The sequence below is a fragment of the Telopea speciosissima genome, chromosome 1 (assembly GCF_018873765.1).
Source record: "Telopea speciosissima isolate NSW1024214 ecotype Mountain lineage chromosome 1, Tspe_v1, whole genome shotgun sequence".
Lineage (NCBI taxonomy): Eukaryota > Viridiplantae > Streptophyta > Magnoliopsida > Proteales > Proteaceae > Telopea > Telopea speciosissima.
The window spans coordinates 29,834,046-29,848,847 of record NC_057916.1 but is presented as its reverse complement, the minus strand read 5'-3'; the positions used below and the strand labels follow the sequence as shown (position 1 = coordinate 29,848,847).

The 14,802-nt window shown below is 38.8% G+C and overlaps 1 protein-coding gene across 2 annotated transcripts in view; it reads right to left on the bottom strand.

Annotated features, from left to right (window-relative positions):
• LOC122663629 (structural maintenance of chromosomes protein 1) overlaps positions 1–14,802 on the bottom strand; it is an 80,657-nt gene that overhangs the window by 2,614 nt on the left and 63,241 nt on the right. For both annotated transcript variants that reach the window (XM_043859233.1, XM_043859240.1), the window contains exons 13-15: positions 9,036–9,205; positions 1,504–1,613; positions 1,010–1,383 (exon numbers count right to left, since the gene is read on the bottom strand). In XM_043859233.1, coding sequence (XP_043715168.1) covers positions 1,010–1,383; positions 1,504–1,613; positions 9,036–9,205 — 654 coding nt within the window. The remainder of the gene's footprint in view (positions 1–1,009; positions 1,384–1,503; positions 1,614–9,035; positions 9,206–14,802) is intronic.

Here is a 14,802-nt window from a genome sequence, read left to right as displayed (position 1 = left end):
TTATAAGTAGACTCTAGGACAAGGAGACACCCAACCAAATTGAACCATATCCCTTCATTAGAACTTAAATCAAAAAATAAAAACCCATGACCCAAGTCCCTAAACAAAGTCCCACAACTAACTTAAACCCAGTCTAAAACATAACTAAGACTCAAAGCAGAAATTAAAAAGGAAAGGCCCCTAAAGGCCTAAAGCAATAAAGAAAGCTATGATTGGCACGACCTTGGCTAGCATCACCCACCCAAGGTTCAAAAGTTTGAGTCCAGAGAAGCAGAGCTCTAACTTCAGCTTGCTCTCTTGGAAGTTCTAACTGGAAATAGCCATCCCACAGAAGGAAGATGAGAAAAGAAAGAAGCAAGGAAAGAGAACTTGATGAAAAACCAGACACCATGCCCTTGGCTTCTGAACTCTGAACTACATGGTTAATGCCTAAATTGAGAAGCTTATCAAGGGAAACAAAGTTTCCATTCAAGAAAATTGATTTATTGCTAAGACAGATTGGTGTTCAATATCATAATTTTCAAAACAACACCCCTAAATTGATTTCACTCGAACTGAAAATAGGATTCTCTAAAAATGGTCAAAAGCAGCCAGTTTATGAAAAACCTGTCACAGTATTACAGTGATGTGACTGGTTCACTGAAGTGAATAAAGTTCAAAATGGCAACCCGCACCAAATGTTCAGTTAAATATATCAAGCAACCCCAATAGAATGAACCAGCACAGATGAAGCAGAACAGAAAGGTAAATGTACAGGAAGTATTCATTGGAATGAAATAAGTACAATATCCAGAATGTTCATTAGACTACAGTAACAACACAAAAAAATCCAGAACATAGAACCAAAAAAAAAAAAAAAAAGAGTGATGAGTCACAAAAGATGTGTTTCCTCTTGAAGATAGTCGTGAGATAGACATCAATTAGCCACTGAAACTCATTGTTTTACCTCTGGGTACATATCTCTGTATACGAAACTGATAAAGCATTAGTTACGGACTTGAAGTCTCACCTCTTTTGTTTCACTAAGTTGTACTTATCAGTGATTTCTTTCTCTTCTTTCCTAGCTGCCTCAAACTCTTCAGTTACTAATCTTTCCTTCTCTTTCAGAGCCTCATATTGATCCAGTGCCTTCAAATTGGGAGCTGTTCTTTCAATTTCTGACATTAATGTATCCATCTTTTGTTTGAATTCAACCTCAAGCTTCTCGCGTTCAGAAGGCCTCATGTCCTGCAGATGTGATCTGCTAAGCTGACTATAATCAAAAACCAGATCCTGTGATTCAGTTTCCATTGGGTCAGCAATAGTCGGAAGTTTTATCTGATCCAATTCACACTTCTCCAATATCTCCTGTTTCTGCAATTTTAACTGTTCAATTTGTGTCTCCTGTAATGCCACACAAACACTACGGTAAGCAGCAAGTCATACAGAACATACATTACACATTTCATTGTCTACTTCATAAGAGCCTTGTACAGAAAGAATGATAACTCACTGATGTCTAACCTTTGAATTTATTAGACGATTCAATTTTGCAATGCTCACTGCAATGCTAGAAGCTCTTTTCTTCAGATCCATAATGACCTTTTCGCAGTCGTCTGATTTGGACCTCCAGTCTATAACGACCCAGAGAAGAAAAGAAGCAGAATCCTCAAGTTATGATCAGGATGCCAGCTCAGAGAGGAATGGAAGTAATGAGAAAACTCATAAATAAACCCTTGGGAAAAAGATATTACCAATAAAACAACTTTATCCAGAACAAAGAAAAATGTCCAAAAATCTTTTTTATTATCAGAAATACATCCTTGAGGCTTACATCTATCACTTCTCTACTTCAATGACAATATTGCTGCCGCAAACTGTAAAAGGATATTTTTTTCAAACTTCCTTTTTGTTGTTAGTCCTGAAGAACATAATCAGATAAATACCAAGGCTTAAATCCAACACATCTAGTTCTAAGTGATAATGTTTCCATTTAAACCATAAAAACGATTATTTTCAATCTTCATTGTTATGACAAAATAGTGGGCATATAAAATGTGGAGCCTAGTTGACAACTGCTGCTTCCTGTATAATGATGTTAGCTAGAAGCTACAGGATGGGACTGATCAATTGTGGGGCATAATCTTTGAAACATCATGGATGAAAATTTGTTTTAATTAGATAGTTATAATTCAGTCGCTATTACTTCAAACAGCAGTAGTTGGTCGGATTGTCCAAAACCAAGTCAAATAGTCATGTTCTATTAGGGAGTCTGTCATAGTCATTGATGTACACTAATACATTTAAACCTGCCGCATCCAATGTGACTAAAGCATTGATTAGGCAATGAGAAGTTTATTTACTCAAACAACCAAGAGCTTATTGACTATGTTATATTAAAACCAATCATTGAATGCTATGCACAAGATGAAGTCATCGACGACAACAACCACCCAGCCTTATCCCAACTAAATGGGGTCAGCTACATGGATCCTTGGCCTCCAATCAGCTCTATTTGATATCAAGTAATACTTGATACAAGGCCAAAGCTATGCATGTCTTTCCTCACCAATTCTCCTAGGGTCATTTTAGGTCTGCCCCTGGCTCTTTTAGTTCCTTCAATTTGAATCAAATCACTATTCCATGTTGGAGCATCCAAAAGCCTCCGTTGGACCTGGCCATGCCACCTCAATTGACTTTTTCGTATCTTATCACATATCAAAGCTACTACCAAATCAGCTCTAATATGATCATTCCTTATGTTATCCTTCCTAGTTTTGCCACACATCCATCTCAACATCCTTATCTCCGCTACACTGAATTTAACTACATGATGCTTCTTAATTGCCCAACATTCCACACCATACATCATAGTCGGTCGTATACATGGTTTAACGTATCAACCGATATGTATCGGTATCGGTCAGTACCGATACGATACATACCGATATGTATCTTTTTTTTTAAAATAGTATGTATCGATTGGTATCGCACTATACCAACCGACAAGGCCCGATACAATACGATACCATTGATACATACTGATACATGTTGATACATCTATTAAAGCCTTTGATGAGAGCATCGGTGCAACAACAACAACAACAACTCAGCCTTATCCCAACTAAATGGGATAAGGACAACAACTACACTACACTCAGTCATTACACACTACATGTGGTCAGGTACACGGATCCTTGCCCTCCAGTCAGCTCTATTCGACGTTATACTTAAGACAAGGGCTAGTCTATGCATGTCTTTCCTCACCACTTCTCCTATGGTCATTTTAGGCCTGCCCCTAGCTCTTTTAGTACCTTCAATTTGAATCAAGTCACTCCTCCGAACTGGAGCATCCAAAGGCCTCTGTTGAACATGGTCATGCCACCTCAAACGACTTTCACATAGCTTATCTTGGATCGGGGCTACTCCTAAATCAGCTCAAATATGCTCATTCCTTATTTTATCCTTCATGGTTTTGCCACTCATCAGCCTCCGTTTATGCATGATACATGTTACATATTGCTTATTTATATTGTTTTTTGCTCCAAGTGTATTTCCATGTGTATCTTGACCATTTCCATGTGTATCTTGCGTATCTCCAATACGATACATCTCTTAAACTCACCCTTCCAATACTTCAAAACTTGGTCGTTTGATTGTCCTATAAAATTTTCCTTTAAGTTTTAAAGGAATACGTCGATCACACAACACTCTGGACACACCACTTCACTTCATGCATCCTATTTTAATTCTCTGCGAAACACCATCCTCTATATCACCTTCTTTATTTATGATTGAGCCTAGATACCTAAAATAATCACTTTGTGGAATCTCCCTCCTCAATATTCACCACCTTATTATCCGTCCTAGTGTAAATAAAGTTACACACCACATACTCCGTGATGCAGTTGCCTTAGCCTGGCTGGACCAACATGACCCACTTTGGAAGCCCAAACCAAGGACTGGTCCTAAACCGGTTTTCTGGTCTGGCAAGGGCTGGTAGTTTAGTTTAGGATGCAATATTTGTTTTCTTTCTTGGGTAGATTTCGTGGGAGCTTATTTGGTAGTTTCCTTTTCTAAAATATGTCTTATTTTGGTAGTTTCCCTTTTGGTTAGTTTCTATTTTATGTAAGGGTATTTTCCTTTAAATTGATGTACTACGATAGAAGAGTCAGCTTTGAAGATTTGATTAATGGAAGTTATTTGTGAAGCTCAGTGAGAACGTGTGTGTGTGAACGTGAGTTCCCTCTTCCCTTCCCTCCTTTCTTCTAATTCTTCTATTGTTCCCTCTGTGAAACCCACCATAGCAGACCACCCTCCCTGCTTCTGCAGTACTCCGTCTTCGTTCTACTTATCTTAAAACTTTTTTACTCCAAGGTTGATTTCCATAACTCCAACTTGGCGTTAATCCCTACTTTTGTCTCATCCACCAAAACAATATCATCAGCAAAAAGCATACACCAAGGAACCTCATCTTGAATGTCTTTGTTTAAATCATCAATGATAAGCACAAATAAATAAGGACTTAAAGTTGATCCTTGAAGTAACCCAATTGTAATGGGGACTTCACTACCTTGATCCCCCACAGTTTTTACACTAGTCAGCAGACCATCATACATATCTTTAAGTATGTCCACATATTTACTTGAAACACTTTTCTCTAGTATTTGCCATATTAACTCTCTATGGACTCTATCATAAGCTTTTTCTAGGTCAATAAAGACCATATGGAGATCCTTCTTGCAATAGTTTTATTTTCCACTATGCATAAAAGGCCAAAAGAAATTGATATGTTAACTTATTTAGAGAAGGTAAAACAAGTAACTTTGCCCCCCCCCCCCTCCACAAAAAATCTCCTAGACACTGAAGAATACTTTCAATTAGGTTTTAAGAAGCCTGAAAGTAAACAGGGCATTTTCTTTACAACTACTTTAAACTTTGAATTCTCAAAATGCACAGAATTTTCACTTGATTCAACCTTTTAATTAGTTGAATACCTGCACCGTACTAGTATATATAAATTTCAAGTTTTGGTCACCTAAGCAAAGCCTTATAGTCCAGTTCAGACACACCTATGAGGCCCAAACAGCTAGGCATTATCCAGCTTCCATGACTACGAGTCTCTTTGGTTTGATTTCTATTCCAATTTATGGGCTATTACGGTTTCTGGTCCAAAAATCAGGGTTTCGTATCATTCTGGAGGCTATTTCTTTAGAAAGAGAAATAGAATTTCCAGAAATCATGAAATAGCTTGAAGGCTGTTTTTATTTCTCATTGTACCACCATCTGATGCAGCTCCAAGTAGGAAGAAGAAGCCCTGAACTTAGGGCTTGATTAGGGAGCCATAGATTAGGATTATTATTTTTCATACTTAGTTTATTTTCTTGTTCTTAGATTGAACCGGTTTAGAATTGGTTGCACCCAATTGGTTCAATTGATCTAATTTAAGTGAAGTGTTCCTATTGGTTAATAGGTCCTTAAATCCTATTGGCTAATATGGAATTTTCTTTTAAATTAGTTGTTTTAAGTTAGATTCTTTTATTTTGAGCTAGTAGGGGTATCTTAGTCAATTTACTGTTTTAAATTAGTTAAGTTAAATTTAAATCCCACTCTCCTGCTGCCCTTATGAAGATTGACCTTCACAAAGCTTTTGATTCCCTCAGATGGGACTTCATCAGTGATGTGCTCTCCCAGATGGGATTCCCCCCTGCTTTCATTCGCTGGGTCCATGCCTGCTTATCCACCCTCTCTTTCTCGGTTATTGTGAATGGCTCCCTGGCGGGGTTTTCCAAATCTAAAGTTGGTATTTGTCAGGGATGTCCTCTCTCTCCTTTTCCATTCTCTCTGGCCCTGGAAGTCCTTTCTAGGAGCATCCAAGCCAAAACCGATTTCCACCCCATCTCCCCAATTCCCAAATGCAAGCATCTGAATCTCACCCATTTGGCCTTTGCTGACGATCTTATGATCTTCTCCAAAGCTTCCCCCTCTTCCATCTCTGAGATCATGGCTTCCCTTAACTTCTTCGAGAGTCTCTCTGGCCTCTGCATTAATCTCCTTATATCCAAACTCTTCCTCTCTGGTGTCTCGACCCTTGACCGAGACTACCTCCTCCGTCTCACTGGTTTTTCTCTTGGCTCTCTTCCAGTGAAATACCAGGGTCTTCCCCTTATCCCTACTAGGCTCTCTAGTCATCATTGCACTCCCATGCTTGACAATATTCGCAAGCGTCTTCAGCTCTGGAAGGGTAGACTCCTATCCTATGCGGGTAGGCTTGAATGCATCAAATCGGTGCTTCAATCTTCTTATATCTATTGGTATGGCATCTTTGCCCTTCCCAAAGCCACCATCAAAGCTATGGAAGCCCTTTTCTGTGCTTTCTTCTGGAAAGGAAAAGAATCCGACAGATTCCTCCACCCTCTCAGTTGGAAATCCATCTGCTTCCCAAATTCCGAAGGAGGTCTGGGCATCCGCCGAATCCATGATTCCAATACCGCGGGTATTTTGAAGCTTATTTGGAAAATCTCCTCTAAGCATGACTCCATTTGGGTCCATTGGGTCTACTCCTACTTCCTCAAGAATGACTCCATTTGGACTATATCCATCCCTGCGGATTCTTCTTGGATCTGGCGCAAGATCCTTCTTCTCCGCCCCCTGGCCCTTAGAGCCATCTCCTCCTCCATCATGGATGGATCCTCAACCTCCCTCTGGCTTGACCCCTGGCATCCCTTTGATGTCCTCTACAACTTCTTTGGAGCCAGAACAATTTATTCCTCCGGCATTCCAAAGTCTGCTCCCCTCTCCTCCATCATTTTTCAGGGTTCCTGGTTCCTCCCTCCCCTACCCCCCTCACCCTCTCCTTGATCTGGAATTCCCTCCCTACCCTTCCTCCCTCCCCCCATGCTCACACAGATAAGGTTATTTGGCTCCCCTCCACTAATGGCCTTTTCAGCTTTAGATCTGCCTGGAATCTAGTCAGAACCCAAGCCCCTACTATCCTATGGCATAAGTTAGTCTGGTTCAAAGGCCACATCCCTCGCCATAGCTTCCTTGATTGGAGAACCCTTAACCTTTGCCTCCCTACCCAAGCCTTCCTCTCCCACCGCAGAATCCACGTCCCCACATCTTGCATCTTCTGTTGGAATGGTTCAAAAGACATTGACCACCTTTTTTTTGCATGCCCCTTTACCTCTACCATTTGGAAAAAACCCCTTTCGTTTATCTGGCCTCGCAGTAGGAGACATCTCCCTTTCACTCGAGAGTGGCTTTGGCTGGTCATGACTTACCCTGGATGCTCGATCTGTGACACTATTGGCAAGCTTGTGTTTTGCGCTTCTCTTTACCACATTTGGATGGAGAGGAACCTTAGGAGATGGACCTCCAAATCTCGCTCTTTTGACTTGATTTGGAAAGCCATCTTCTGGGATGTCTCCACTAAGCTTACTTTTCTTCCTTCCTACCAAGGCTGTTTTGGACTCTCCAAGGAACAGGCATATTGTTGTGTCCTGGGGTTTAGATAGTGCTCTCTTAAGATCCCTCTCCCCCACTTAATTGGGCCTGGGATCTGCTCTCCCCCCCCCCCCCCCCCCCCCCCGTGTTTCCCCCTTTGTACATTCCTCCCCCCCTTTTTTTCGGTTCTCTTCTCCTGTTTGCCCCCCTTGGGCTTTGGTAATATAATTTTTTATTCACCAAAAAAAAAAAAAAAAAAAGTTAGATTTAAATTACTCCCTTCCACGATTTTGTGAAGGAGAAGACTTTAATTTGTATTAGGATTTGGCATAAAGCCATATTATAAATAAACAAATCGTGGGAGGCTCCCCCACACTGAATTTTGAATTAGAACATCTGTTTGCTGCTGTCGGCTGTTGCTGCTGCTGTTCCTGCTCCTTTGTGAGTGTATCCTTGTGGATTTCAAGGTGGATAGGGTGGGTGGATTCCTGCGACTCCTTGCATCGAGACGGTCGAGAGGTTCCTTCAATTATCAAGCTGCTGCCAGTGGATTCCTTTGGTGAGTTTGAAATTTAATTTCTGTTTCCATTCATTCTCCTTCCCCATTCGATCCCTTTATTTTTAATTTGAATCCCATAAACCCTAGTTAGTCTTAATTCTGTCCAGACCTGTTCCCTCATCAGAATCCTCTCATTCTTTGACCACAGCTTCTCCTCAACACCCCCTATACTCGATCCAAGCTGCTGCCCCTTCCCATCACTCAAACCCTAATTCCCCTCATCTCCCACAAAACCCAAAAAACCCTAAGACAGTCTCAATTCTGTCCAGACTATTTTAACCATCAGAATTGGCCATTATTCTGATCGAACCTTCCCCCCACTGCCAGTAAAACTCAACCAGAAACCCAGCCCTAAAATCCCATCCTAAACCCTAGTTTTCAACCTAGATTCTAAAACCTAAAACCCAAACCCTAACCCTAAAATTCTGGAATTCAAAATTTGATTCAAATCTGATTCAAACTTGTTTTAGTAGCTTCCCCTAGGCCTGCCTATTAAAACCAGATATAAATTACCCCATTCCCCCATATCTAACCCTAAAATTTAGCCTAAAAACCCTAATTCTGTCCAGCCAAACCAGCAGCCCCATTGAGATCCTGTTGCTTGGCCTCTAATAGGATCCTACTCCTATTTAGAGCTACAATACCATCATGGTGCAAAACCATGTAGATTTCCTCCTGACATGTTAGTTCTTTCTTTTTTATTTTCTAAAAAATATAATGGTATTATCATAGAATGTGGATGCAAATCAATAGATCTGGTGCCAGCTAGTGGGCTGTGATCACATAACCATAGAATAGATACCCAGGGTTATACATTATAAACAAGTATAATAGAAACATGTTTAGAGTCGCACACACACACCACAGAGAGATAATGTATGAAACACAGAATATGAAATGGGACAACCAGAGCAATTATGAGCAATCAGAGCTAAAAACATTCAAACTGGACAACCTGTCCAGGAAATTCCCCCCCCCCCCCACTTTTTTTTCCTCGACAACCATCTAGCATAATGACATATAGGAAGAATATGAAGAGTAAGAACTGTACCCTGTGCTTCTTCTTTCCATTGGTTTATCTGATCTATAGCTTTCTCTGTCACTAGCTTGGCGTCAGCATCTTTCTTCTCTACATGCCTTAGTTCTTTTTCTAAAGCACCGAGAGAAGATTGAAGCTTTGTGATTGGTGCTTCCATGTCCCGATTTTCCTCATATTCCAACCTGAAAACAAAATTGTTCAGCATGATTCACATTCTGACTGTTCAAGTAGCTCTGGAAGCAAAAAACTCAACACAAACACGTCTATGTTATGCAAATAGATACGTCAGAGCAGCAACAGGATGGATTTAAGTTAGTACCACTATAATATGAAAACAAGATTTCTTCCTTAAGTCAATTACTTGATCGTTTGAGCTTACACATGCATCACATACATTCTGTTAGCAAAACAGTCAGTATTCCAGTGCCATAATACACCAGATATAGAACAGAAACTGAAGCAGATAAGTCACCAATCAGATTTGCTACGAGAATCAAAGTGCAGCTGAATCATACTACCAAGTAGTGAGCTCATGGGGCAGGAAAGACAAATTCTAATGATTTAATAATAAATTCCACTTTTTTAGAATTGTCCAAGTGGACTTGAAAGAAGCAGAAGATAACAAACAATGCTCCATACTATTCTCTGCCTCTGGACAAAGCAGCAAATATCCCTGCCCCCAGAAGATAACAAAGCATGAGCTTCCTTCTTTGCTATCGAATCAATCATAACCACTACCTACATTCCACGAAATTGTGCACCACAAATAGGAGCTAATGAACAGGCCTGCGATACCATTGAAAGACATCACAATCCCTGGTGGAAAAAAAATCATTTTCTGAGACGTTAATAAGGATATCAGATTCCTACCAAGATAACTAGAAGTTTCAACCAATAAGAACCCTAATGAACCTAAAAAAAGGATAAAGGCCCAGCAAAAATTACTTGTTTTTCGAGACCTCGCTATAAATAAAACTTTCCAACAAATCCAAGATTGCTTAAATCTGATTTATATTGAAGGAGTTTGCTCCAGTCAAAGCTAATTTGGTGTGCACAAATGCTGTCAAAATGGCTTTGATTGAAAATGATTTTTAGACATCAAAACAAATGAATATTTTACCTTTTTTGTTTTTTAGCAATGTTTTACCATATTAAGATTTATGGAATTTTTAGATTTGAGAAAAACCCCAACATTAGAAAGTTGACACCTACCGCCGAAAATCCAGTTTTTGTTCTTGAACTGGGGGGTTGACTTTTTTTCCTTTTGGAATTTGACTTTTTAACTATTTTTATTGGATTCAAATAGGGGGGTATTTGCTTATTTATGAATAATATCTTAAGTAAATGGAATCATTTACTTAAATGATATTAGACATAAATAAGTGTCTATCCTGGTTTCTAGCATAAATAACTATCTGTCTTAGTTTCGAGCCAGGTTTCCTCAAGTTTCGATGGGCATGAATGTCTAAACTTGCAAAATATGGGTTATTTCGGTCGAAACCTGGTCGAAACCGGTGACTTTTTTAACTCCACCCACATCTCGTCTCGGTTTCGAGAAACCGAGATATCTCGGTGGTTTCGACATGTTTCGACCGAGTTCTCTTTCCATGCATTCAAGTAGCAATATCAACTAAAGGACGTCAATCATCAACAACTTCAACAAATAATAATCTTCATGTCGAATAAATCCAATCAGCAATGAGCAAAACAAGAGGTAGTAAACACTAACTGCAATCCACAATATCATAACAACAACAGCAATACCAAAGATACTTTTTAAAGAAAGCAAGTAGTAAGTAGTAATCTTCTCAAAAAAAAAAAAAAAAGATAAAAGTGCAACATCCAACAACTACATCAAAAGTCCTTCCCAATGAAGGCAAGTAGTAAGTAGTAACCTGCTAAAACAAAGGCAGATATTAAGCCTCAAAGAAAAATCTCAGATAAAAATTCCAATGATAAATTAGGTAGTATAGGTTACTGCGAACCAAATAACATCAAGTTGTTGTAGACCAAATAACCAGATACGCAGTATAGGTTACTGTGAACCACATAGGAAGTATAGGTTACTGCAGACCTGACAACATCAGGTTGTTGTAGACCAAATAAATATGAATTTTTGTTAAGGACACAAACAAATAAATATGAATTATTGTTGAATACCATCTTCACATATAAAATTGTTGTTGAGGACATGAACAAATAAATAATAGTAATCTTCAGATAAAAATAGTCTTGAGCTGATGACTTGACCAGATAAGAGAATAATAATCTCCAAACCCCCTCACGTGTAGCATTATATGTAGACAAATAATGACCACCAATAATCAGCATCTCAAAGGATGAGCATCACAAAAAATCCAATAATCAAGAGTAGCATTGCAACAAGATCCCAATAAAATAATCTTCAATTCACCCCTTCACGATAGAAATAATCTTCATGCAAGTAAGATCCCAATAAATAATTTCCAATCTCCCCTCACGGTAGCAAATAATTGTTACACAAAAGCCAATCTTCAAAAATTATAACCCCAAATAATAATATGGTAAATATATAAGCCCAATGGCAATTCTATAATTACTTCAAGCAATTCCCAAGTAATGTGAAAATCATATCAAAATACCCAATTGAGTTCGGTGAGGATCCACCCAAGTACACAATAGGCAATAGCATGGGTTAATGGCAGAAACATAATGAACTAGACTGTCCAAGGGGGTACTTGGTAGGTAATACCGTAACACGGTTCAATCTGGTAAATAATGGTTATTCTATAAATATATCAAAGGTACAAGTGAGAGTGGCAATCTGGTAATAAACCAGAATTTTCAAGGGGTCAATATGGTAGTAAATAGGGAAATGGACAAGAGGGGAATTAAAATTCATTGAAGAGGTGTAAACTTGGATGTTAAACTAATAAAAGGATATAAAGGCAATAGAGGATAGGAGGGGTAATTATGAAAACTTAAATAAAAAAGGAAAAGAACAGAACAAAGGTTGTTACCCATCTTGCTGGTTGCATGAAACCAGGGAATAGGGGGGAGGGGCCAGCGGTAAAAAAGAAGAACCTGCTCAAGATGGATTCCTCCACAACTCCAACAAAACACAATGGCGGTGGAACGGAAGGAGGAAACCAGCTTCAGCGAACCATCTTAGGGGGAGAATCGATTACATCGTCTCCTTGCTCAAGACAAACCAGGGAGCAATATCCTTCTTATAAAGCAATCGAGCGGCAACTCTTCAGAAACCAATAAAATAGAGGTTCCTTGCAACCGAGAAACCAGGAATCCAGCATAAGACGGCTTGACAGAATCATCAAAGAGTAGAGTACGAAAGGGTATCCATGGACTTTGGTGGTAAGTAATATAATCATCAGCAGCTGATGAGTGAAATAAACCTCTTACGCCAACAGCAAAGTAATCGAGGACTGTCTTCAACAACAGCTAATCAACAAACAAAAGCAATCGATGAACAGAGAGCCAGCAGCAACTACAGTATACGAAATAGCAGCAGAGGACCTGGTTCTGTAGCCTTCAACAGAAACGAAAATTGAAACGAGGATCTAAAAAAAAATAAATCAGCAAACAAGAGAACACGATGCAGATAGTTTTTTTTTTTTTTTTTTAAATCAGCACAGCGGTAAAACTTCACACCAGCAACCCAACTCAGCCTTATCACAGAGCACACCCCCCCCCCTTTTTTTTTTCCTTCTTCTTCATTGCTCGGATACCATGTAACAGTATCTGAATCTGAATACTAGAATAAGTGAACAGAAGAGTAGAGATGGGAGAGAAAGGGGGACTGATGCAGATAAGCCACTTAGAGGGCTTATTTTAGTGGAAATAAGCCTTGGGATATGTTATGTATGTATTGGGCCTTTGATTCTATGTGTTTATTTTGTAATTGGAAATTTTAATAAGCCTAAAATATGGGTAAGTAGGAAAACGGGATTTACTTCATTAGTTTAGTTAGAGTCCTAATTTGAGTATGTTTTCTTTATTATTTCACTTTCCTAGTCAATTTAGGACACTTTATTAGTTGAAGACTGGGTCAGATCTTTCTTTTTTAGTGTGTAAGTCTATTTTTTAGTCTTCTATATAAGTTTGTATGGGAGGCCAGCATTGTACACGAATTTGATCAATGAAATTGAAGGGGAGAGGGGGGAACATAGCCTTGTGCTTTGCTTTGTGAGAGAGTATGGTGAGATGCCATTGGTGAGAGGCCGTGGGTGAGAGAACAGGGAAAGAGTGTGGTAATCGATCCGATCATATCCTTCTTTCCTATTTTCTACTTTGTTTCTATTGCAATCAATTTTATTGTTTGATTTGCTACAAGTTCTTCAATTCTTGCCTAGTATTTTGAAAATCAAATCAGCATTAAACTTTATTCAAGAAGATCCTGCCTAGGGCTAGGTCCTTTGTGATCCAACATTACATTATTTGGTATCAGAGACTATCACCTCCTAGGGTTGATGTTAATACAAGAAATATGAAGTCAGATTTTCTTTACTTTGCTGGACAGAGGGATCTATTCTTCTTCCTTGATTGGTTGGATTCTCTAGAGGAATATTTTGACTGGTACAACCAAGGTTTAAAGTATCGGTATCAGGTATCGTATCGGTCAGGTGATTTTAAGAGACGTATCGTATTGTATCGGAGATACATATCGAACACTACAAATACGCATAGTAATAATGGTCAAGATACACATGGAAATACACTTTTGGAATAAAAAACAATATAAATAAGCAATATAAAACAAGTATCATGCATAAACACTGAAATGGAGAATAACCAAACAAGTGCATTAAATTGAAATTGTTATAAAAGATGACGTTTCTTACATGTTGTAATCATATAGCCATGAAGAGTATTGGATGATGCAAATGATGTTGTAACACTCCTTGATTCGTTTTTTAGTCCAAAAGTGTGAAAAACCAAAATTAAAAGCAAGATTTTTAGACTCTTAGTTGAGAGTTTTCCTTCATTTTTCCGTTAGAACAGGAGTTGTATCGAGTCTGTGAGTGAAAAGGGTTTTTTTACGGAATGTATCGATGGTATCGGTATGTATCGAGATGTATCGAGCTGTATCGACCGATACATATCGATACGTCTAAACCACCCACAAAACCCTTTACCAGACATATCGATGGTATCAATATGTATCGGTTGTATCGTATCGTATCAGTCTGTATCGGTCGATACATTTCGATACAATCCGAGACAAACCATTTAAAAACAAAAGAGGCGTATCAGTACCAACCAATACCAATCCGTATCGGTACCGACCGATACCAATACGTATCGGTACCGACCGATACCAATACGTATCGGTCGATACGATACATACCGATACTTTAAACCCTGGGTACAACCCAACAGAGGAGCAGAAGCTTAGGTTTGTGTGAAGATTCGAGAATAATGGCTTGTGACTTCACGATCACAGCCCCTCTTTATTTATAATAATTGAGAGCAAGGTTTAAAGTATCGGTATCGGGTATCGTATCGGTCGGGTGATTTTAAGAGACGTATCGTATCGTTTCAGAGATACATATCGAACAATACAAATACGCATAGAAATGGTCAAGATACACATGGAAATACACTTTTAGAACAAAAAAACAATATAAATAAGCAATATGTAATAAGTGTCATGCATAAAACCTAAAATGGTGAATAATGTATAACTAAACAAGCGCATTAATTGTTATAAAAGATGAAGTTTCTCACATGTTGTAATCATCTACAGCCATGAAGAGTATTGGATGATGCAAAGGATGATGTT